The sequence below is a fragment of the Coptis chinensis genome, chromosome 9 (genome assembly GCF_015680905.1).
Source record: "Coptis chinensis isolate HL-2020 chromosome 9, ASM1568090v1, whole genome shotgun sequence".
Taxonomy (NCBI): Eukaryota; Viridiplantae; Streptophyta; class Magnoliopsida; order Ranunculales; family Ranunculaceae; genus Coptis; species Coptis chinensis.
Window position 1 is genome coordinate 59,304,399 of NC_141464.1, and position 23,092 is coordinate 59,327,490.

Here is a 23,092-nt window from a genome sequence, read left to right on the forward strand (position 1 = left end):
CATGCTTGTCCTAATTATTTGTAAAACTCATTATCATTATCAATCAAATTTCCACTTAAAAAAAACAAAACAAGGTAATTTTTTATCAAAAAATCTATCCCTTAGTAACTCCCTAGGGACTCCATATATATCTTAGGTGGCATCCAAATTATATTTCTATTTCCAAAAATCAAAAAACAAAAATAGAAACAAATAAATAACTAATAACTTATCCAATTAACTAGCCAAAACTCAATATAGTAGCAAATAAATAACAAAAAACTTACATATATTTCATCAAACAAAAAAAGAAATAAAAAACCAAAGCCCAAAAAAACCCAACACCCAAAAAAATCACCTTACTCATTATCAATCCCCTCTCTTTCTTTCTTGTCACAAAGTTCTACTTTTTATCACTTTAGTTTATGTTAATTTTGAATAGAGAAAAAAAATTGTATGGTCTCTATCTATTGACTTGACTTGAGCAAACGTATAAAGAAAGATGATGGAAGATAAATGTTTTGAATATGAAAATGGTGTGACTGAAAATGAAGATGCACTACAAAAGAAAATTAATTAACCTTATTCAAGTGGGGTTTTTCGTTGTTAAATTGGTTCTTTCTTTCTTTAGTTTTTTCTTGTTTGTGAAAATATTGGTAAGTTTTTTTTTTTTTTTTTTTTTTTTTTTATTTGTTACTATTTATGGTTTTAGTTATTTAATTAGGTAAGTTATTAGTTATTATTTTGTTTCTATGTTTGTTTTTTTATTTTTGGAAAGAGAAAGTGGGATTGGATGCCACTTAGGAAATGGAGTCCCAAAAGAGTTATAGAGGGAGTCTGAGTTAATTTTGATTTCAATATTAATCTTTTATTTTCAATGTTAATATTTTATAAGTCTATATAATGTTATATATACTTATAACATTATAAGAAGTGAATTTGTTGAATTGTTGTAGACTTGTGGACTAGATTATGTAGATATATATAGACATAATAGTATAAATTAATGGCTTAAGTGCTTAAGTAGTTATCTTCATCAGTCCATATTAAATTCTTAGTAGTCAATGCTGCACTCTAGTTTTGTGAATTGAAATAACTGCATAATTTTGTTGATATTTATTATTTAGACCTTCTGACAAAATAAATAAATAAATAAATTGTATATTTTTTTTTTTTTGGTGAGGTGGGGTGTGCACATAATTTCGCACCCCCGGCTTAGAATCCTGACTCTGTCCCTGGTTGAATCACATTCCTAGAATCACAAGTATTGCGAAGTTGACTGAGGTGTTGAACCTTACAAAATTTAGCACTGGCTCGATTTGTTACATGTTTATGTGATCATAAATAATTCTTATTTCATCTGTATGTTTCTTAGATTTAATACTATACACAGATAATTTCATTGGCATAATTTATTTTTTCTTTCTGGTATTTTAGATCGAAGTAAATTTAGGCAACATGGTCCAGCAAGGAAGAGGACAGTCATCACCGAACTTCACTTTTGCTCACCTAAAATTTGTCGAGTTTCGGAATCTCAGAGGATGCCCAAATGAAGTGAGGTACCTGAATGTTGTGTTGAGAAATGCGCCAAAACTGGACAAGATGACAGTTACCACTTCAACGAAACGGAATGTGACTGAGGAGTATATATATGTCGGAATCTCTAGAGAAACGAATATTAGAAGTGCGTTGAACCTCTTCAAGTTTTACAATAGACTCTATAACAGAAGGGAACAGAGTCTTCATTGCAGTTCAATTTGGATCTTTTGAGAATATATCAAGTTCCAGAAAGTAACAGTACATAATGTGCAAATGAACTGGGGACCTGAAGTACCTAAAAGAATTTTTAAGAAATGCTCTAACGCTGAAGAATATGAGTATATTGTTGGAATCTTTATAAGTATTTCTAAATATTAGTGTGTGTGCAAAGTGTGCAATGTTGGAATCTTTATAAGTATATTGTTCACAGATTTTTTAATTCACCACTTTCACGTATTATAAGACATGTTATCCTATAACTGGTTCAAGCCCGTAAAGTACCAGTATCTTATGCATTGTTTTTTCGATTCTCTCTGGCATTTCGTTAACCTATTTCTTTTGTAATATCCCATTCCAAAATAGTGGGGGACTATTAGTATTTTGAAATAGTGGGGGATTGTTGGAATCTTTATAAGTATTTCTAAATACTAGTGTGTGTGTGCAAAGTGGAGGAGATGAACAAAGTGTGTTCTCTCCACTTTAGTGCATAGTAGATAATCCCACATTGATTATCCACCACATCGGGTCGGGTTCAGGCTTGGGTTTGGGCTTACTATTGTGGGTAGTGGTTTGACCAATTGCCTAAACTTATTTTGCTTTTTTCTTGAGCAGCAAGTTTTGGTGTCCTATTAGGAGTTGGTCTCTCTTCCTTATCTGTTTAGGAGACCGACCTATAGAGGGGATAGACTTTAACAGATTAGGAACCCATCTCAAAGAAACAAAAACTATAACCTATCTTATTCTTCTTCTCTTCTTCCTGTAGCCGCCAGAGAGAGTTATATTGCTGTTCTAGAGGGTAGTTTGTTCTAGTGCAAAGTCAGACTGCTGTTAACCATTAAATCCTGTGAGGAAGACGCCACTGCTGCCTTTCTGCACCATTGGAAGGGGCGAAATCTTTCCTTAAGGACAGCCTATTCCGCGCCTTGGTTATTACCTGTTAATTCTGTCCTTGTCTACTGTTCCTTCTGTTCTACTTTAGTTGCTGTGTTGATACAACTGTTCTAACATATATGACTGTTGCACTGCAAAGAAATGAACTGCCAGCAGTATGCGTGCAGTACGAAAATGATGGAAACTAATTAGGAGACAAACTCTAACAATCCCTTGAGCCTTTTTATATAGATCTTAATCATGGGCTTTGAGCTTTTCTTCATGAATGTATCTCGTATGTGCTGGTTCCCATACACTGACTGCACCTTATAAGTTATATCCTGAGCTTTGAGCTTTTCTTCGTAAATGTATCTCGTATGTGCTTGTTCTCATACACTGACTGCACCTTATATAGTTATATCATGTGCTTTGAGCTTTTGTTCGTGAATGTAGCTCGAATGTCCTTGTTCTCATACACTAACTGCCCTTATTACTTTTCTATATATCTAGCTAGTCAAAAAGTCATGTATAGAATCTGTTAATGAATTTGTGTAATTATATATGTCGACAAATGCGGTGACAGAAAAGTATTGGTAGTTCACTTCCAAGAAATGTAATGCCACTAATGAGAGAATGTATAAGTTTTGACTGGAGAACTATTACCAACGCCCTCAAGCATGTGCAGGTTCAGATGTGATGAACTGATGAGTTAGGTTTGAACTTAATTTCTCTTTAATTCGTGTAATAGGTCTTGTATGTGTTTTACTGTGACTGCAGTCTATTTCATGTTCTGTCTTTGTGTTTATCCTTTTAGCAGTGGCTATCTGCTAACGCAAGTTATAGGAACTGGTCAAACGAGGTTGGGAACGGTGGACTAAGTTCCATTACACGATCTTATCGTTGCTAGGATGATCTATAGTTACTCAAACAACCTTATATGTTATTATCTAGCAACCTGTTAAGAGCCAAACTAGCGATGTTCTTTGACAATATCAAATAGATACTAATCCTAGGAGCATTATTTTAGATAGCTCAAGCTGGAGGATACTGTTAATCTGCAGGGACGAAACCACGTCAAATGCGGTGGGTGCGGCAGCACCCCCCAGGATTTGGAAAACCTAATGTACTACTAATTAGCTTAAAAATGTCAAATTATAGGGATTCACACCCGTCAAAAAATTTACAAAAGTTATACTATGACACCCCTAGATCCTAGTTCGATTGTGGGTTACATATGCTCTTGCACTCCCGACTGAAAATCTTGGTGCCGTCCCTATTTGTCTGAAATAACGAAACTAACATACATTTTTAGAGAGTTGAATGAAAGCATTTTTTGCGGAAGAAAATCTGAGATGGTAGAGCTTCTGTTGGTACAAAGCTGGTTCTTAATCATCTTCAATGAATGTCATCAATAAGATATCAAGCTCTAGTTCTAACCATTCAGCAGAAGAGACTGTAATTGGGATCCATCAAGTCTGAGCAAGCAAAGTTTTACTGTACTTGAACTGGTAATAATTTGTGTTGGAATAGTTAGTAAGACTGCTGTCCAAACTCCAAAGTCTATAAGCACAAGGGCGGAAGGGCCTTAGCTATTCTCAATTTTCTATTGTGTCCTACGAATTTATTAGGGTTTTTTAGTTTTTGGCCCATGTGATAATAGAGTAATTAGATTTTTGGTCCATCCTTAATTCAATATTAGGTCTTGGTCTATTGACTGACTTTTGACATTGTTGACCATTAAAAAACTTTGTATGTGAGAAAAGATGGTGTGAAACTTTAGATGGGCCAAAACCTAATATTGAATTAAGGATGGGCCAAATTCTAATTATCCTATTATCACATGGGCCAACAACTAAAAAGCCCAATTATTAATACATAATTAGAGTTTCAAACCTTTTTACGTAAAGTAACACTAAGTTGACTTCTGAACCAATGGTGAACTACTAGAAAGTCAACTACTCAACTGTTAAACAAAAAGACAAATGGCAGAAATTAGATACCAAAGAGTGCAATGGCATTGGTAGATTAGCGACCGTAACACGGATTGACGAGTAACTAAAATCTAACGTTGTTGTCTCTGAACCCACACAGCCTTTGGATTGACGGACTGCTTAAAGATGATTCTTTAGTCTAAAAGTCAAATCTATGACTGCAGCATCATTGTATGTTTCTATCTACGGTGGTATTTTCAAGACAAATTTTTATGTACAAATTTCAACATATTTACAAGAGAAAGCAGCTGAATTCGCGTAGTCACATACTTCAAAATAATTCTAGCCATACTAATTCCTGAATTTATTACTGTTGATTTGTCTTGAAATCATACTTTCGTCCGAATTGGATCTTTTAAGTCTACGGATTATTGGCGTCTTAGGGGGTTAATAATAACATTACATTTATACTACCAAAGGTAGGTTGACTCTTGAATTCTTCCAGAAAACATAGCAATGATCGTTGTCTTTGTAGGTATGGTGGATGAGAGGCAAGGGCACACACTTGTTGCACATCACATTGCTCAAAGGCTCAAAGTGCATCATGAGCTGCTGCCTGCTAGATGATGCTGCTCAAATCGTGTATTTCAATGTGATTCAAGCAGATATCACAAAGTGTGACAAACAATAAGAAACAAATAGCTGTAAAACTACACTTTCAATAACTAATTCTCCATCTAAAGCTATTGACTTGGCACATAACATCGCACACCTCAATAGGAACTTGAGGCATTTTGAGGTCTTCAGTTTAGTCTCAACTCTCAAGTCTTCAGCTCACCTAAACACAAGAAGTTATCTGGAAACTCAATTAAGGGTTGACCTTCCCAAGTCTCTTCCGTTCACACACAATGAATACATTGTCACATAATCAGATATTGACTGAAATAGCTAAAACCGACAACTGACTAAACCAAACCGAGGACTGACTAGACCAAAGTCACAGTGGCTCCACCAATATAGTCCTCGTTGGCCACCACGAACAGATAATGTCAATTAGATTAGCATTACGACCAAGAGATAAGAAAGTGATTATTTACGTGTTGAACTTTGATTAGGAGATGGGAACTTTTTTTGTATTTGGAACATTCTGCGGTATGGGAATTAGCCCGACCGTCCCTCAAGTCTCCTCCATTCACACACCAGTGTGTGAAAACATAGATTTAGAAATTGACCTTAAGAAAAGACTGACTAAGCCCAAACTCATAGTGCCTTCATTTCATGGACCGAAACAAGTACTCAGCCGCCACTGCAACCTGTAAAGGTCACAACTGCCAGCCATGATTGCGAGCAGAGATGCACAGTTCGATGCATAATCAACGGCGAGGGTGTCTCCTTACTCAATTTAGACCAAATTTTATGAATTATGCTGTAAATAACTGTAAGCGATCTAAAAGAAAATATTAGAGACAGGATTAAGTTTGTAATAAATTTTGATTAAAAGATATAAACTCTCTTTGTATCTCAATATTGAGATTACCACATTTACAAACTTCTACTAAACTATAATGACTACTACAAGAATGGGTTCTACTTCTAGTCGTACTAATTATATCAATTGAATCAACCAAGAACTCTGTCTCGGAAACAGAGGTTTCACATAACTCCATTTCTTCTTCATCCCCAATAAAATGGTCACCTGCGCTTATTGTACTGTACTCGTCGGAAAAATCGTCAACGACTTTTTCATCGGTCTCATTACTTCTAATAGTAATCCAATCTTCATCTTTTTCATCCAATGCCCAATTAGGCTTTGCGGGAGACGAAATACATTGTAGTCTTTTCGCCGCAGAACTTGAACACCCAATGTTGCTTAAGTTTCGCGGTGTATCTGATTCTTCAATTGAATCCCAGAAATCTTGATCCAGTATACTTGTAGGAGAACATGAAACAGAGTTTTGAATTCGCTTGGTGTTTTCAAGAAAAGGATGTTTAAGAAGTTGAGAACTAGTCCATCTCTTTTTAGGATTTTTTACAAAACACTTTTCCAAGAAATCCTTAGCTTGTTCAGAGAGGAAACTAGGAACTTCTGGGACATCACCTGAAAATGCAATCCTATACAGTGCTGAAACTGGATCCTTTGCATCTTTCCATGGTGGAGAACCAGTTGCCATTTCAATAACTGTGCACCCAAGTGCCCAAATATCAGCTGGGAAACTTTGTTCTTCACCACTTGCTACTTCAGGTGCCATGAACACAGGTGTACCAGCAATTGGATTAGCCGAAACTTCAAACTCATTCACCCATTTAGAGCACCCCAAATCAGCAATTTTTGCGCCGTCCGAACCAATCAAAACATTCTTACCCTTAATATCACAATGCACTATTTGATTCATATGAAGGTAATCTAGTCCATGGAGGATATCACGAGTATGGGATCGAATTGCGCATTCATCTAGACAACCACCTTGGCTCTGTATCGAATCACTAAGAGCACCCCCGGAAACATACTCCATGAATAAATTGTACATATATGTACCACTCTCATTAGTAACATCACAACCCAAGTAGCCAACTATTTGTGGACACCTTACTGAAGAAAGAATCCTTTGCTCTCTTTGTAAAAAATCCGACTTAGAAAGCTCCACCGATTTCACTGCAAAAACTTCGTTTGATCGGTGAGCTTTACCGACTGAGACTGTCGCCGATGCACCATGACCTATTGAGTGCCCTCTAGTCCAATCCATTGATGAACTGCGATAGATAGAGCTAGAGGAAAATTGAGGAAGTAGGAGAAGGTTGTTGTTGTTGTTGCTGTTGCTGTTGTTTGTAGGAAGTTGGTTTTTAGTTACAAGTAAAGGTTATAGGGATACCTATTTATATATAGTCGTGGTTGTGTGTATTAATATGAGTAAGTGTAAGAACTTTATGGGTTGTTAATACAAGTCTTTTTTTTCTTCTATGTCTAAGGGCGGCCGTTTTTTCTCTCTCACTTCTAATGAGAATACTCCACGTGGTAAAAGGAGATGCATCGACAGCTTTGGCCGTCTGGGCGGCGGTTGCTTGGCTTGAAATAATACCATAAAACCAATCCCACATGATAACACGTGAGCACGTGCTAAGAAATCAGCTGTAGAACTGTACAAGTGTGAAAAGTAATATTTTTAAGTCTGAATTTAAATTGCTTTTTTTATTTTATTTTTTATTTTTTTATTTTGGTTAGTTCGGTAGGGTTAAGGATTTGGGTTCATGAATTTGGATATTTTAATTAACTTTGAGTGGACTTTGACACTTATTTTAGGTTTGAGGAGTGGAGTTGTACAACCAATATGCTTGAATTTGGGTATACTTATCTTTGCTTTGCCAAGTTTGAATTCTTTGGGGTAAAGAAAAGTACAAGCCTTTCGGGGTTCAATGATTAAACTAGAAATCAAGACCGTATAGTTGACATGCATGATACATTTTCATCTTATGTAAAGATTACACTATTACAAAAATGATGATGCTGCTAGCTAGATTTTTTTTAAACTTGGGATTAATTGGCTTATAATTTGCTCACCTGAAATAAGCACATAAGTTCTCTTAATTACCTGATTCATCAATTAGCTTTAATTCAATTTTTGTTTTTCGCTGCTAATAAACTCGAAATTCATTATGGCGGGATGTCTACATTTAGTGGAATTGTTGATTAGAACCAAATCAACTACATTTTCAATCAGTTTGTTAGAATTAGTAAAGATTGCAAGGCATGCGTAGACATTTGATATATAGATTATTTGGTCCTCAACATCAACTCATTGCTTTTATTCAAGGAGAGGTAATAATCACAACTTTGTTTTTGATTGGTGCATCTAATTACATAGGATCGGAGTATATGAAATTGAAAAAATTTCTACTCTAACATATCTCAATAGTATAATACATTATCCAAAATAGAAATCAAGATGTGTTCGTAGATAATTTGGTTAGTTTGGAAGTGTCTTTCTCATAATTAAACATGGTGAGTAGAGAGATTAAATCTCATAATTCCTAACATTAAATATTTAGACAAGGTTTTAATGATATATACCAAAAGTGACAAATTAGCATACAGTAATCTTAATTTAATGGTCTAAAGTCCAAACCCATCCACCAATGGTAACCATATTTTGGTCTAGCCATACACTAAAGATACCATCCAAAACTTAGCTTAAAATCATAAAGCACCCACTTAATAAAAAACAGAAGAAAAGGTGATGAGATAAGGCACATTAATCAAGAAAAATGGGAAGTGGTTCATATATATATGAAATGGATTATTAAAGTTAAGAGTTAGTTTGAGAGAGAAGTTAAGGTTAGGGATCAAAGTAAAAGCTGAGCTGGGAAGCTAGTGAGAAGATAAAAAAGAGGTTGTAACCAACTCTAAAAACTCTAGAAAAGCTGATATTCTCTCTCTAACTAAACAGGTAGAATTTGGTTGTAAAGGACACCCAACCAAACATTTAAATTGGTCAAAATCTCTAACCCCCTTTTGTTCTTTACTCGTTAGCAATTAGTTTTTGGTCAGTTGTTGGAGAAATGAAGAATAACGTTGAGATAGAAGGATTAGATGCGTCCCTTGCAAGCAAACTTAATCATTAAAAACAGATATAGATTCTTTCTTTTTGGATCGTTTGTTTTGTTGTATAATCTTTTATTACACGCAATTTCCAATTTTACTTCTCTTTTTTGCATGCCTTTGCTTCTTTCGGTAAGAGAGGTGTGGGGTCCTTATGATCCAGACCAATGATGATTTGCCACGTGGAGAATGAGTGAGATTAAAAGATTGGAGATGCTTATTGGCAGCTTTTATGATCGTTTTTGAATTGCAAAGTGATGAAATTGGCGCCTCACTTCCAAAGTAAAATAAGCTTTTAAAGATATACAACTATACAATACAAGTACATGCAGATTTTGTTTCAAATATGAACCTTGGTATCTTGAAAACATTTGTTTCATAAAAATATGACTTGTACCAAAAAAATTATACAAATATCGGTATATTGCATACTTCTTCCGAATTAGTAGCATTTTCTATATGCCACAACAATTTAGGAAAACAGAGTGATGTACCGTGGTGAGTCTTCTATGCTTTACGTGTCTTTACGTCCTCTTTAAAAAAAATGGCGTACACTAAACACCATTTGTGCAGCACATATTATTTTATTTTATTTTGTTAATGTAATTTAAAGTTATTTTTTTCGAATTACAGTCGATGGTGGTGCAGCAGAAAGAAAGGCATATAATAAAATTGCATGATCCCATTTGATAGGAAAAGGGGCATGGGTCCAAATTAGACAACTTGGCCCAATCATAATTTGCCACACAGAGAATGAATCTTTTTCAGATCTAAACATGGAATATGCTTATAGCTAGTACTTAGCTTTAAGTGGCCGCCACATAGTAGGGGAGCTAGTCATTAAAAAAAAAAGGTTTTTGGTGGAAGCTGTTATGTGTGTGTGCTTGATAATGATGAAGTGTAACGTTTATTCAATCTTGTAGGACAAAAAAATTAGTTGCCAGGTGGTGTGAGGTGGTTATAAATTAGCTTCCTTCTCGTGTTAGCTTGAAATTCTGTTAGAAAAAGGAAATCGTTATTTACCGTTAATGCCCCTCTAGTTAGGTTGTCATTTGCATGAAATGAGGTCACCGTGATAACGAATGTGATCACTTTGAGAAAGTTTGGGATCTTTGTGCAATTTGAGGTTGTTGTCCTAATTTTATGAATAGAATAAGAACATCCATTTATAGTTTCTGAATGGTTGCACGTGGCAATTAAGAATTTCTCTGATTAGGATGGCAACTTGGTGCTTTCCATAGCAACTTGCCTATGCTATGCAGTTTGGATTTCGTATATATTCTACTACAAGAGAGAATGTGGCATACGACCAAAATGCCAAACGTTTAAAATTTCAAGCTTTAAAAAGTTTGAGACGAAATATTGATTATAAACAAATACATAAACATGCTTACTGAAATCTGTCAAATTATATTCATTGCGCTCAATTAATTTGAATGATATATAATTTAAGAGTAGTCACACATTGCTTGGTTACTTGCTAATGATATATGAACTTGCTAATAAGCACTTGGGCACCCGGCCTCACCTTGCAAGCCGGTTTTTAGGATGAGTTCCACCGATGGATTTATTCACACACTACAGGAATAGATCAAGGCGAGCTATAGGTTAGAATGCTTTAATTTTTATTTCCTAATTTTCGATTCCGTAGGTACTACTAGGTACCATATATACACTTTCACTTTAATTAAAAATAAAGTGGAGCACCATTATGAAACTTAGAGTAGCTTGCAATTTCTACAATCCTGTTTTCTAAACAGTTTTAAGAAGAATACGTATACAAGCATCAAAGCAACGTGTGTTTTGATGTGTTGCGCAAACATTATGCTATAATGCTACATATATGTAGAAGCCGCTACCTGTAACTTGGCCAAACTTTATGTCACATAGGTGGTACCAAATAATATTCCTATATATGCTAAAATCTTTATCAAACAATGAATGATTCGAATTGTTTTGCATTCAAGTAAGCAAAAGATTGCTTATAATCCAAACCATATTCCAATAATGCAATCTACATTACTTCTTGTATCGACTTCAAAGTCAATCTATACCCTAGTTCATCTCATTTGTCTAAATATTAAATTGGTACTTGCATTGACGTTTAAGTAGTGACATTGCCCTTTCTGTTATAACCATAGTTCATGATTTCGAAATTATCAGAATTTCAAATTGTTGAAAACCCAGAATTCCGTTAGGTATTTCGCCAATAGTGTCGAAATCAACAAGATTCCCAAATGCATCTGGGCCGTTGGATTCTATAGATCTGGTTATCACCATCGACCATTTTAATTAGGCTTTGCTTAACCTTTTAATGTTATTTCTTCAACAAAATAATGGTGGGAGCTGAAAAGAGCACCACCACTACCATAGATTCTCTAATGGTGGTATCATCTCTAGTGGCAGAAGAAGGTGAACGTACTTGATTGTGAAAAAGAAGTCGACGAGATCCTTAATATCCAACATTCTTCCTTAATTTCATCATCTCTTATTCAAGTTATCTAATTTTCCATTCCATATTTCTTCAATTCCATAATCTCCTCTTCAATTTCATCGTCTAGTATTAGTTTTTCTTCATTTCGTCATATTTATTTAAATATCAACGGACTTTTGTGGTAAAATTTTGAGATTTGGCTGGAGATGTCAAGCTAGGGTTAGAGATTGAGATCTGTTTTAGTAGCTTTTAATTCGAATAATTAACCGTAATTACAATAATACCCCTCGGCACATACCGAATATTTCAAATTTCGATGCTGTTTCGGTTTTTTCAAAAACCGAAATATTAAATGGAATTCCAAGATTTCATTCGGAATCACCAACACATACATAACAGAGTACTTATTTTAATTTTGAACAGAAAATTTGTTTTTTGGTTATACAGTAATGGCCGTACATAGACGTGTTCAGTAAAGAACGTCGACTAGCTTCTTTAGGATTGAAGTTGATTTTTTTTCCCGTTTAATATCAATAGTCTAATTCATGCTTATTGGACTAAGTGCATCATTAGTTGGCAGCTTGGCATTGGGACGTGCTTTATGAGGTGAAGATGAAATCTACAATACACAAACACGGCATTTCTGAGTAAATTAATATCATTTCGCTCTCTTGACAAATGGCTCTGAGGCACCTAAGAAACATTAGATAGATACGAAATATAATTGGAAGCTCTTATTGAGCTGGAAGTTATCATCAATCCTCACCCAATTCAGCAACCCTGTAATCCCAAGAAGAATATATATTGATATACCTCTGTAATCCCAAGAACATACATTGATAACCTCTCTTTTCCCTAAGAGGAATATTGATTTACATAACCAAGAAGGCCGCATTTGATATTTTATAGACCTCTTCGAACACAATTAACAAGAACCTTAAGACCTCAAATCTGGATTTCTGGATATAATTGACAAGAACGAGATTTTTTATTGGGGATCATTAAGATTACTCATTACTGGATAAAGATCTGGGCTAACTCTAAAATAAATACCTTCTAGATTCAATTAAAATTGAAATAAGCTGACTTAACTTCCACGTGGCATCCAAAGAAGAAACCATCGTGGACTTACGAAATGCACTTGATTTGTCAACTATACAAATGGGATGAATAATTAAAATCTAGAACTAGAAGTGTATCAGTTGCCACCAGCAATAAGTTTTGGTGGATTCAGTTTATGAGTTGTCCGACTCACCAAACAAATGTTGTTGGGTGTTCCAATAAAATTGGCTGGACTAACACCTGAGTCCTGACCTACTTTTATCTAATCTTTGGGTTCAACTTGACCATCAGTTGCACGTCACTTGGAATGAGCAGTAACGTGTCAATATTTCTGTGGAGGCTGTAAGAAACAGGTGGATGTAGTTACATGGTTTATGCTGCTGCAGCGCTTCTACTGGATTAAGTATGGAAGCTGAAATCGGTAGATTTTCTAACCAGAACTCCCATTGACAAGAGACAGTGCGATGTAATATTTCAACTTCTAACGCAAAGTAGATTAAGCAAATAAAAAAAATGGTCATTTCTCGTTTCAGATCAAATTATGAAATTTTAAGTCAGTGATGTAACATGGCAAAGCTTTTAACATGTGTTTACTGTTCTCTGTTGCAGGTACAATTTCTTACCAATGTGTATTTCAGAAGGAATCAATAGGAAATAATAATTTCCATAACAAATTAGATGACCTAAGTCCAAAGTCCTAACCTCTCTAATAGGGATGTACGAAAGGAGAATTATCACTCATGGACAATAAAAAAAAATGTACAACATAAGGAAAGCATGCATAACAGTGAATTCCCACTAGTGCATAAAAAAAAAACCTCGTTGTTCGCAAGTCACACTCATACTAAGATTAATTAGCAAAGTTATCCACATCCTTCCATCCACTCTTTGAGGATTTGACACTAAATACGGTCAAGGTTTTATGAATATTGTTGAAAATAACAGAAAGTGAAGCTTCTACCCCTTTTAAAACCCTTTCCGCTTTGTAGCTTAGGTGAATAAGGTGATTCAAGTGCCCAAACTCTGAACAACTCCAAGTTGAAGTATCAAATAGATAAAGAAATTTTTTGTGAAACAAAAAATGGAGTAGTTTTGGATGTATATGTTTTTTTAAGTGTAGGCGTATATCTCTGAACTTGGACAATGTCCAAGTTAATATGTTTTCAACTAAAATGGTGAGATCAGGTTCCTCTTTATCTACTTCAAGAGTGCTAAAGTTTACAAACTCAACTAAAACGTGCTTTTGAACGTGAAATAGTAGGTTTAAACGAAAGTGGCTACGGGTGGACTTTTGATGTGTGTAAATAATGCAAAACGAGTATATTATATGAAGCAGGTGTCATGAGGAACTATGAATAAAACTGCAGTTAAATAGTTGATTACAATTGGATTGGAAGTTCTGTTTGACATGTTAGCGAGCTTCACTGACTGATATCGGTTAAGGATAGTCTTGCGGACTACTGTATGGGCAATTTCCGGCATGCTCCTTACTCAGGAAGAAATAATTGCTCTCAATCATGGTACAAAATGCCTGGAATAACTTACAAAGCTATCAACATGATACTTCACAATGTTGGTACTTGGTACTTGGTACTTGCAGCACGCCCATATTTTATCTTTGTAGTTCAGCATATCTATCTACCGATATCTGAGAATTGGTATGTAAGTTACTATCATGTAGACCATGTCTGGATCATCTTGAATGCGTTTTTCAGAATAGTTTCTACGGAAGACAGCAGCCCCTTGTTATACACCTCCATGATAATCTCAAGGGAAATGACTTCATTGTTATCAAAATTTAGACACATCTAGCTATTCTGGACAAAATACATATTCAGCACGTTCTTTAATCGCATACTTTGTTGTCAACAATAATAAAACTGCTCAAGTTCCACTCGATACTTTTATCGGTGGACTTGTAATTTTTTTACGTCTTGCACTTATCAATAACTGCTACACTATATCATGGCCATCTAATAAGAGATGTGTTGCCCCAACACTTAAGGTTGGGGTTGTTCGGTGATGCCCCTCTAGCTGCTTAACCTTAAGGCAACCACTTGAACAATTAGTCTCTTTTGTGCTCGTACACAATTTTAATTGTGCATTAGTGTTCTCAGTCACACTGGCACTCCGGAAAATAGCTGCTCACTCTCTCTTCAGTAAATCCACAAACAATTACACGCAAGTTCATAAGAAATTAGTGAGGGACTTGTCATATGATAGCTAATAAACATGTGAAAAGTGTTGTAGGGATGGCTTTTAGTAAAACAGGTATCACATACCCAAATATTTACATATTGTGTCTGCAAATGTTTCCTTTGTCTTGATACGGAACAAATCCTTGCGCTTAGACTATATATGGTAGCAAGGCCAGTAGACACAAGAGAACGTTAATCTAAGCTGCCTCTGCAAAGCCAACTCTCAGTTTGCCAGAGTCAAATACTGTGTGGTACTGCCCCATGAAAACATCTCCCAAAATCCTGCAGTTCATTAATATTTCAGTTACATGCTTTGAAAAAAAAATGAATCATCAGACTGGCTAGGGTACTGATCTGGTCCTAATAGAAAAAAGGGAAAGGAGAACAATACCAAAGAGGACCACGTGGTGGAGGAACATCCAAAGCTGTAAATCCACTGATGCACTGAGCCACGTCTCCCTCACCCACTTTGAGAATGTACTGGAAGAGGATAATGCATTAGTAAAGCATGGGAAAATAGCGATGAAATTTACCATTGTAATATAGTATCATTTTGTCATATTTTTTGAGAGTTTGAAATTTGATGCTGCACTTCGTCTAGAGGGAAGATGGCCGACACTCTGATAGCACAAGAGATGGGCACCTTTTTAATCTATTTATTAGCAATGCTTTAGTTTAGTCCTGTATACAGGGTTGATGTAGCTCATATAAGTGCAAACAACATTAATTAGAGTCACCTAGCCAAATTTTATAGATAGCATTTCTTAAGCTAAAAAAAAAGGCACCTACGATGGTAGCATAAAGACACTATGACTGCACAAGATGACTACCAAAGGGCAGAACACATAATAGAATAGATAAAAACTTTTTATGTATTATTAAACACAATACAAAGAAAAAATATCCAACATGGCAAAGAAAACCTATCTCATTCCAATAGTTGTGATGAATTAGATATCAATGGAAGTTTTAGGGAAGACGGAAAAAAATAACAGAAAAGACACAAGTATTGAACAGAAGTAACTGCAAGTCTGCAACAAAAATTTCAGATAACAAGAGCAAATTATCAGAAAATCAAAATATAATAAAAAACACCAATACCTGATGGGGACTGAGATCAAATACTTTTCCACCAATGGTAAACGAAACCTTAGGCATGGAAGAAAGACTACTGCAGTCCACAGCTGATTCTCCCATAGGACTGGGCAATCGATCACAGAGCTGCAATTCCAAGATAGAAAATAAGCCACCATAGAATAGAAAGTTCTCTAAAATACTTTCTAATAACACAACACTACTTCACCTCATTGACATAGTTCAATATACGCTCTTGGGTTTCATTCTGTCGAAGCTGATTTTGCATCCATACAACTGTCATCTCACAGGCATTGCATGTGGGGCTATCGCCAAGACCGCCAGAAGATTGGCCATCATTCACCTCATCCACAACACTCCTGATGCCAGCACTGCACAAAGACATGTCCATAAATCTTAGTAACTCCTAATTTGAATCCATAAGGCATACCCTTTAACAATATTATTCGTAGCACTTCACTAACCTAACACCCCGAGTTCCATCAAAAGTACAGAGACCAATCTGGGAACATATTTTCTTAGGTGATGCCTATAAAGTTACACCAAAGAAAGTATCAGTTCCGATAAAACAATACTCGAGAGATCGTAATAGCTGAAAATAAGAATGCAGTGGATACCTCAGTTAACAGCAACTCCAGTATCATTTCCCCATATTGTGATACAACGGTTTTGCACTCCTGGCTGACAATCCCAGCAGCTCCAATGGCATGATTGATTTCAGTGATAATTGTCTTCAAAAGTGAACCAGTAGCAATTATCAGTGGAACAACGTACTTATTTCCCACGACATACAATAAACAATTCAAACACACGAAGGATAAACAAACCCATTACATATTATACATATGGTATGAAATATAAAAACTTTTTTCATTCTCATATGCATATCCATTTCACTTGTCATACATATCAGAGTCAAGACATATACAAATGCTATCAGAGGCGAGAATGCCAGACACTTTACACATATACACATACAGGTGGAACTTTTCATTTCCTAAACATGGGATCTCGACACGATTCAAAACTCAAGTATATTGACTAGAGATAGCAGGAATCTAACTAGGGAAGCTGGCAAGACTAGGTCTAGCAAACAGACCGTTTGTCTGTACATATGCCAGAGGTTAAGCCTAGTAAAGCAACCAGATATACCTTTCAAACTGTTTAAGATCATCTAAGAGCAAGTCCAATGGAGAGCTGCTAAATTGGGCTGCTAAAAGTGCCACATAGGCCTTTTAGCTTGCCGAGCCAAATTTGGCTCCCCAAAATAAAAAAACCAATCCAATCGCGTTTTCTGTTTTGAAGTGCTAAATGATACGGACGGCATAGTTTCTGCCATCCGTCCATTATTTTTTGAAATATTCTTGGACGGACGACACAATTTCTGCCGTCCGTCAAAATTTAAAACATGGACGGCAGAAACTATATCATCCGTCTCCCGAACTTATTATAGCAGCTGCTAGCGAAGGTCTTAACTTTGGTTGGGTTTTTGACTCCTTCCAAATTTAAGACCCTTTTAGCAGCCCCATTGGAATGACATTTTTGTGGTTGGGGTGCTATATTTGCCTTTAGCAGCCCATATAGCCCCCCATTGGACTTGCTCTAATAATTAACAAACACCACCAATACGAAGTACCTTTCTCCCTGAAATATCTGAAATTTAACATTGTATTTTGATTGTGAAAAGTAAAATCATTAACATAAACAGCTAAATTTGACCCCTCACGATGCAGCCCAAAAGAAGGAAAACAGGAAGTATCAAAACCTCCATGAATGCTCAACAAATATCTACAGTAAAAGGCTATAAAGTGGTCTAACCATCAAAACATGGAAAGATTTCAAACTGATCAACTTTTTAAGTAAAAATAATAATAAATCAAAAGTTGAAATAAAAAATAAGGAGCGCTAAGCTAAATTAAACACACAGAAACACAAGCAAAAGAAAGAACAACACACGTTACACTCACTAGCATATACATGTACATAAGTATGCAAATGAGGATAAAAGACAATAAATGAAAACACTCACAAGGGCTGAAATCAATAATAAGGAGCATTACGCTAAATTAAACAAACAGAAACACACAAAAAAAGAATAGCTACACACATTACACTCACTTACATATACATGTACCTAACTAAGTAAATACGGATAAAAAAACAATATATGAACACTTTCAAGGCATATGATGTAGAGTGTACACGGCATTATAAATAGATTTACGATCCTTTCCGTACTGGCAGTGGGATGAACCGTCTTTACAAAAAGAAGTTTGTATATATGAGAGGAACACATTTGAATCTGTCCTACTTTTACTCACCTTCTCTAATAAAATTTATTTCAACAGAAAAAGATTATTTTGAAAATTAAAATGGATTCAATGAAAAGCACTTGTCAAATCACAAATAATAACCATTGTGAATTACAGTACATATTCAAGAAGACATTTATAATTAATAAAAACATAAACTATTATGTTTGTTTCAAAACAAATCTGTATGACCAAATTCTAGGCAATTCCATGTTCACACATGGAATAATCCTCTGGACAAAAAAATGTCATTTAATGAAAACAAAAAAGATTACAGGGAACCAAGGTCTATCAATGATTTCATTTTCATTCGTATCGTCTAAACCGTTAAAACACAGATCAAAAAGGATATAGCAATATATGTACAGAGCATTACTACAAAATAGGATAACCCGAATATAAATGACTGCATTCACATCCATTTATGTCTCGACTCTGATAGCATGATAAGTTCTACTTTCGGAAGACAGCCCTGAATAGAAAGAAATTCTGTCACAGTTAACGATGTTTGCCACTACTCCAAAAGGGATGGTAAACATACCGTTGGACCCGCCAATAAAGAAGTTCCAGAATCAGCAATAGCAGCACAGCCACCAGAACAGAATCCTGAAAATTCATTTCAGGTAGAATAATTACAGATCATAAAATAAAATACAAAGCTTCTTAGAGTCTGTAACTATAGGAGAAGCTCTATTAACTGATCACACTTACCAGATGTTTTACCACCAATAAGGACATCTCCCATATCAAACTGACAACAGATAAACATCATACAGATTAGAGACTAAAATATTTACTCCAACAGAAGGCAAATGCATACACTATGTAAGGACCACCCACCTGCCAATACCCTTTCTGGGTCACAGGAACATAGGTATGGTTGCCCTTGTAATGCTTGCGATCAACACCTCCAAAAACAATTTCACCACCTTCCTCTTCATCCTGGTTTCGGTTAAACCAAAATGAAAATACAGGTTCTTTAACAAGACCTTGTTTCACCATATTGTACCTGCCACATAATAAGTCTATTAGTTCAAAAATTGTTGTGCACACAAAATGCCTTCAAAATAGCACCATATTATTACTCCAATATTCAAGTTCAGTTATATCATATATATGTAGTCAGTACTTGAAACATAAACATCTTTTGGGGACAAGTAAGCATTAATAAAGTAATAGTAAAGATACTCAACATACCAGACAGGGACTGCTTTTCCTACTGATATTTCTTGAAAACCAAGCCCAAGTATGCCGTCGAATTTTGCAACCAAAAATGTGATACTTGGCTCCCTAGTTGCCTCGATAAATTCCTGAAAAGCAGACATGACTGTGAGCTGAGGAAAATGCCAGGTTGGCCACATAATATAAAGCTGACTCTTAAATTTACCTGTTTCTCGACAACAAGATCACCAACTGTGACATGATCTTCACTAAAGAAACCAGAAATAGCCCCAGTACCATAGTGAATTGCAGCCGACTTTCCTGAATATATCAAGGCGAAAATACCATCATTAGAATCATATCCAAAACAAATGCTATGAACAGGCTTCCTAAGATGAATTATTTTAACAAATGGCTTGAAGCACCAAAATTGTTTAAAGGAGAGACCAAAGAGTGACTAATAACACTTGGAAACCACAAGAGAAAGAGAAAGCAAGAGACCATTCTTCTTGTAGGTACTTGAACGGCTTGACTTGTACTTGGAGTGGAAATAGCAAGCAACCTGAAAAAAAGTCAAAATAAGGACATCGTCATCCAAAATGATCTGTAAAACAGAATAATAATGCAGACTTTCCAATATGTTCAGCAAAACTAAAAGAGAATATAGCATACAGCTCATTTCCTCTTAAATAAATAAAAATACATCACAAATAACATTACACCAAAGGAAATCGACATAGCATATCTCAAATTGAGTAAGCAAGAAAGATAAACTCATGACATGACAGTCACTTCCTATATTGTGTTTTTTCAAGGTTCATAAATTATGTTAAAAGCAACATTTGATTAACACATCACAAGCTTCACTTTAAGATGTGATAAAAGGTAATTATCCTGAAAAAGGCGCCAGTCCAGGCATGGCACTCAAGGTGCCGGTTTTAGTGAACATAGTTGTGCCCTTTTGTCAGAGGCATTTGCATGGCGCCCTAAGGCGCCAGTTGGAAAACCTAGCACCAAATACAGTTGCCTCACACCTAAGGCCACAGACACGGTCCAACAAATGATATCTTTATAAAATCTTTGAAGTTTTTTTTTTTTTTTTTACCACGACGCTTCGGCCTCGTAATCTTATCAATTCAATATTGCGCCTCATACTCTTTAAGTACCCTGCCTTGAAGTTACACAACAAAGCAGACATACCACAACATCTATTTAAAACCTAAAAATGCACAACAGAAATGAACAAACTTAGCAAACAAAAACTCACCGAAAAGTAACACTTTGCCGAGGGAACCCACAAGTTAGAACTACCAGTATCGAAAATAACAGTAAACTTCTGAGGAGGACTTCCAATACCAATTTCACCAAAATACTGAGCATCCATATAATTTTTCAATACTATAATATCTCCAGAGTCACCAAGATATTTACTTCTCAAATGATACTTCCTAATAGAAGTTCTCAATGATTCTCCATCTTTAGACTCAAGCTGTGCAGCAAGATGATTATTTTTATCCAATGTCCTCTTTTTCAATCCAATTCTAACTAATCCATCACCAGAACCGAATACTGAAGAACATAACAGCGACAAAAGAAGAAAAACACCTACATATCCGGTTCCCATGGTGACCTAAGAACAGTCAACAACAACAAAATTCATGTCTCAGAATCATAAAATCGTCAAAGTACGAAAACGTTTCCAATAATACTCAAGCAATCATTCAAACCATAACAACAAAATAATAAAAAAATTCAGCTAAATGTATTAAAAGCATTATTCATAAGCAAACCCTCTCTTTCTACTTTCATAAACTAAGTGTTTCTACCAATCATCTAAGAGAAACAGAACAATGATAAAAACTCTAGTGATAACGAAATGATCAACTTTTTTAAGCTAAACAGATCAACAAAGTAAAAATTTGTCTGTCTACTTCGATAAACTATATTTTTCATTTAAGATATCTAGACAACCCAACACCATTTATCAAATTGAGAAACAACGGAAAATTTCGTATATAGAAACAGAAACCAATGAAACAGTGCATACATCCCAAAAACAACAAATTCCACTTTCAAAACTCATCTAAAACAAAAATCTCTCTATCTACTTCCATAAACTAAATATCTCCTGCTAAATTTAACCATTTCGAAGTTTTTACCATGTAACATAAATGAAAGATCAAACACACTAAAAAATCATGCAAAATATCTCTTATCTACTTCAACAAACTAAAGTCATCTATGAATCATTCAATATATACAAACAGCATAACGGTTATATAACAGTTATAATCAAATTAGCTAACAAATAACAGAATAAATCTCAAAAAAATATGAAAATGAGCGGAAATCAATTAAGCATGCATCGATTCATATTGAGGAATGTAAAACTTATGAAGGAAATTGTTATTGTTACCAGATTGAAAAAAGAGGAGGTAGTTGGAACAGCAGAGAAGAAAAATGAGTAAAGGTGTGGAAATGAGAAGTGAGGAGAGAGAGAGAGAATGTGAGGGGGATATTTATAGTGTAGTGACTTTTTTAATGTTGGAAATTTAATGACCGTTGGATTTGAGACGTGGGAGTTATGGAGATTAGATCGTGGGCGTTGGAATGTGGATTTAGTATGTTGACACGTTGGTAACGGGGGTTCGGTTTACGAGGGTTCTCTTTTTTGGAATTTTGTTATGTGAAGAAACGAACAAATTGGAAGAGATACTTGTGAGTCAGTGAGTGACTTTATTATTGTGATGGGAAGAGATGTTGTACCGTACAATATTTTTTTTTATTTTTTTTAGAATGAAAATGGAGACTATGCAACTGTTTAGTTGCAAATTTAGCATTTGAGGATATCCATTTTTTTTTTCCGATAATAACTCTGTTTATATTAGATGTTTGCTAAAGGTTTGATTGAGTCATAGATCTATACAAAAGAGTGTCCTATGCATGCATATTAGCCCATTTACATAGTTTATGGGCCTTAGCATTCTCCATCTTCTTAATCTAACAAAATTTTACATTAGTATCCACAAAAACAGAATTAAGAGACAAAACACTCCTACTGATAGAATCCTTGCATTGTCATGCCGCTCCACTCCTTTTACTTCTGAGCATCTGCATCAGGTATTTGTTATCTCCCAAAATTATCACACAATCTATCAGCAGGTCTTTCATCATTTCAGCAGCTATCTCAGCTCCTACACATTCTACCTCAAATGCATTTGCTGCCTTGAATCTCCTATATACAGCCCCTATTAATTTCCCTTCCTTATCTTGACACACAGCTGCAGCAGCTCCCCTTCTAGTAATCCTGTCATAAGCACCATCGAAAAAAGTCTTATGCCAATCATTATAAGAGACTTCTCCTATTCTATTGTCAGAACAATTAAACACTAGACCACTATCAGGATTGCTTTTAGGGAGATTTGTGTCTTCAGACATAGCTCTAAGGATCTCAGCAGTTTTTCTTCCTACTTTCTCATAAAACAAAGAATGCTGAGGTGCCATTTTTTTCAAACAACATGGCATTTATATTTTCCCATATCTCCTTAAGTATCATAATACTGTAGAACCATGCAAACTTGAGGTCTTGATCCTCCTTCTCTGTACTCCACTTCACAAACTGCTCAATCCACTCCTTCAGCGTTCTATCTTTCTGCACATCTATTCTCAGCCTTATCTGGGATCCAAACCACATTTGT

General features: G+C 35.3%; 2 protein-coding genes across 2 annotated transcripts; both read right to left on the reverse strand.

Annotated features, from left to right (window-relative positions):
- Nucleotides 1–6,001: 6,001 nt before the first annotated feature.
- Nucleotides 6,002–7,492, reverse strand: LOC147477029 (mitogen-activated protein kinase kinase kinase 18-like). Its single transcript, XM_086583968.1, has one exon. It carries the CDS (start codon nucleotides 7,280–7,282, stop codon nucleotides 6,011–6,013), a length of 1,272 nt encoding a protein of 423 aa, XP_086440094.1. The 5' UTR covers nucleotides 7,283–7,492; the 3' UTR covers nucleotides 6,002–6,010.
- A 7,274-nt stretch (nucleotides 7,493–14,766) lies between these two features.
- LOC147477030 (aspartic proteinase A1-like) lies at nucleotides 14,767–22,207 on the reverse strand. Its single transcript, XM_086583335.1, has 14 exons — nucleotides 21,811–22,207; nucleotides 20,662–21,024; nucleotides 19,896–19,956; nucleotides 19,621–19,715; nucleotides 19,431–19,543; nucleotides 19,074–19,242; nucleotides 18,945–18,984; nucleotides 18,775–18,839; nucleotides 16,539–16,652; nucleotides 16,386–16,450; nucleotides 16,130–16,292; nucleotides 15,928–16,047; nucleotides 15,218–15,306; nucleotides 14,767–15,108 (listed from the first exon to the last, which is right to left on the reverse strand). The coding sequence occupies exons 2-14, from the start codon at nucleotides 21,016–21,018 to the stop codon at nucleotides 15,024–15,026; spliced, it is 1,536 nt and encodes a 511-aa protein (XP_086439461.1). The 5' UTR covers nucleotides 21,019–21,024; nucleotides 21,811–22,207; the 3' UTR covers nucleotides 14,767–15,023.
- Nucleotides 22,208–23,092: the final 885 nt, after the last annotated feature.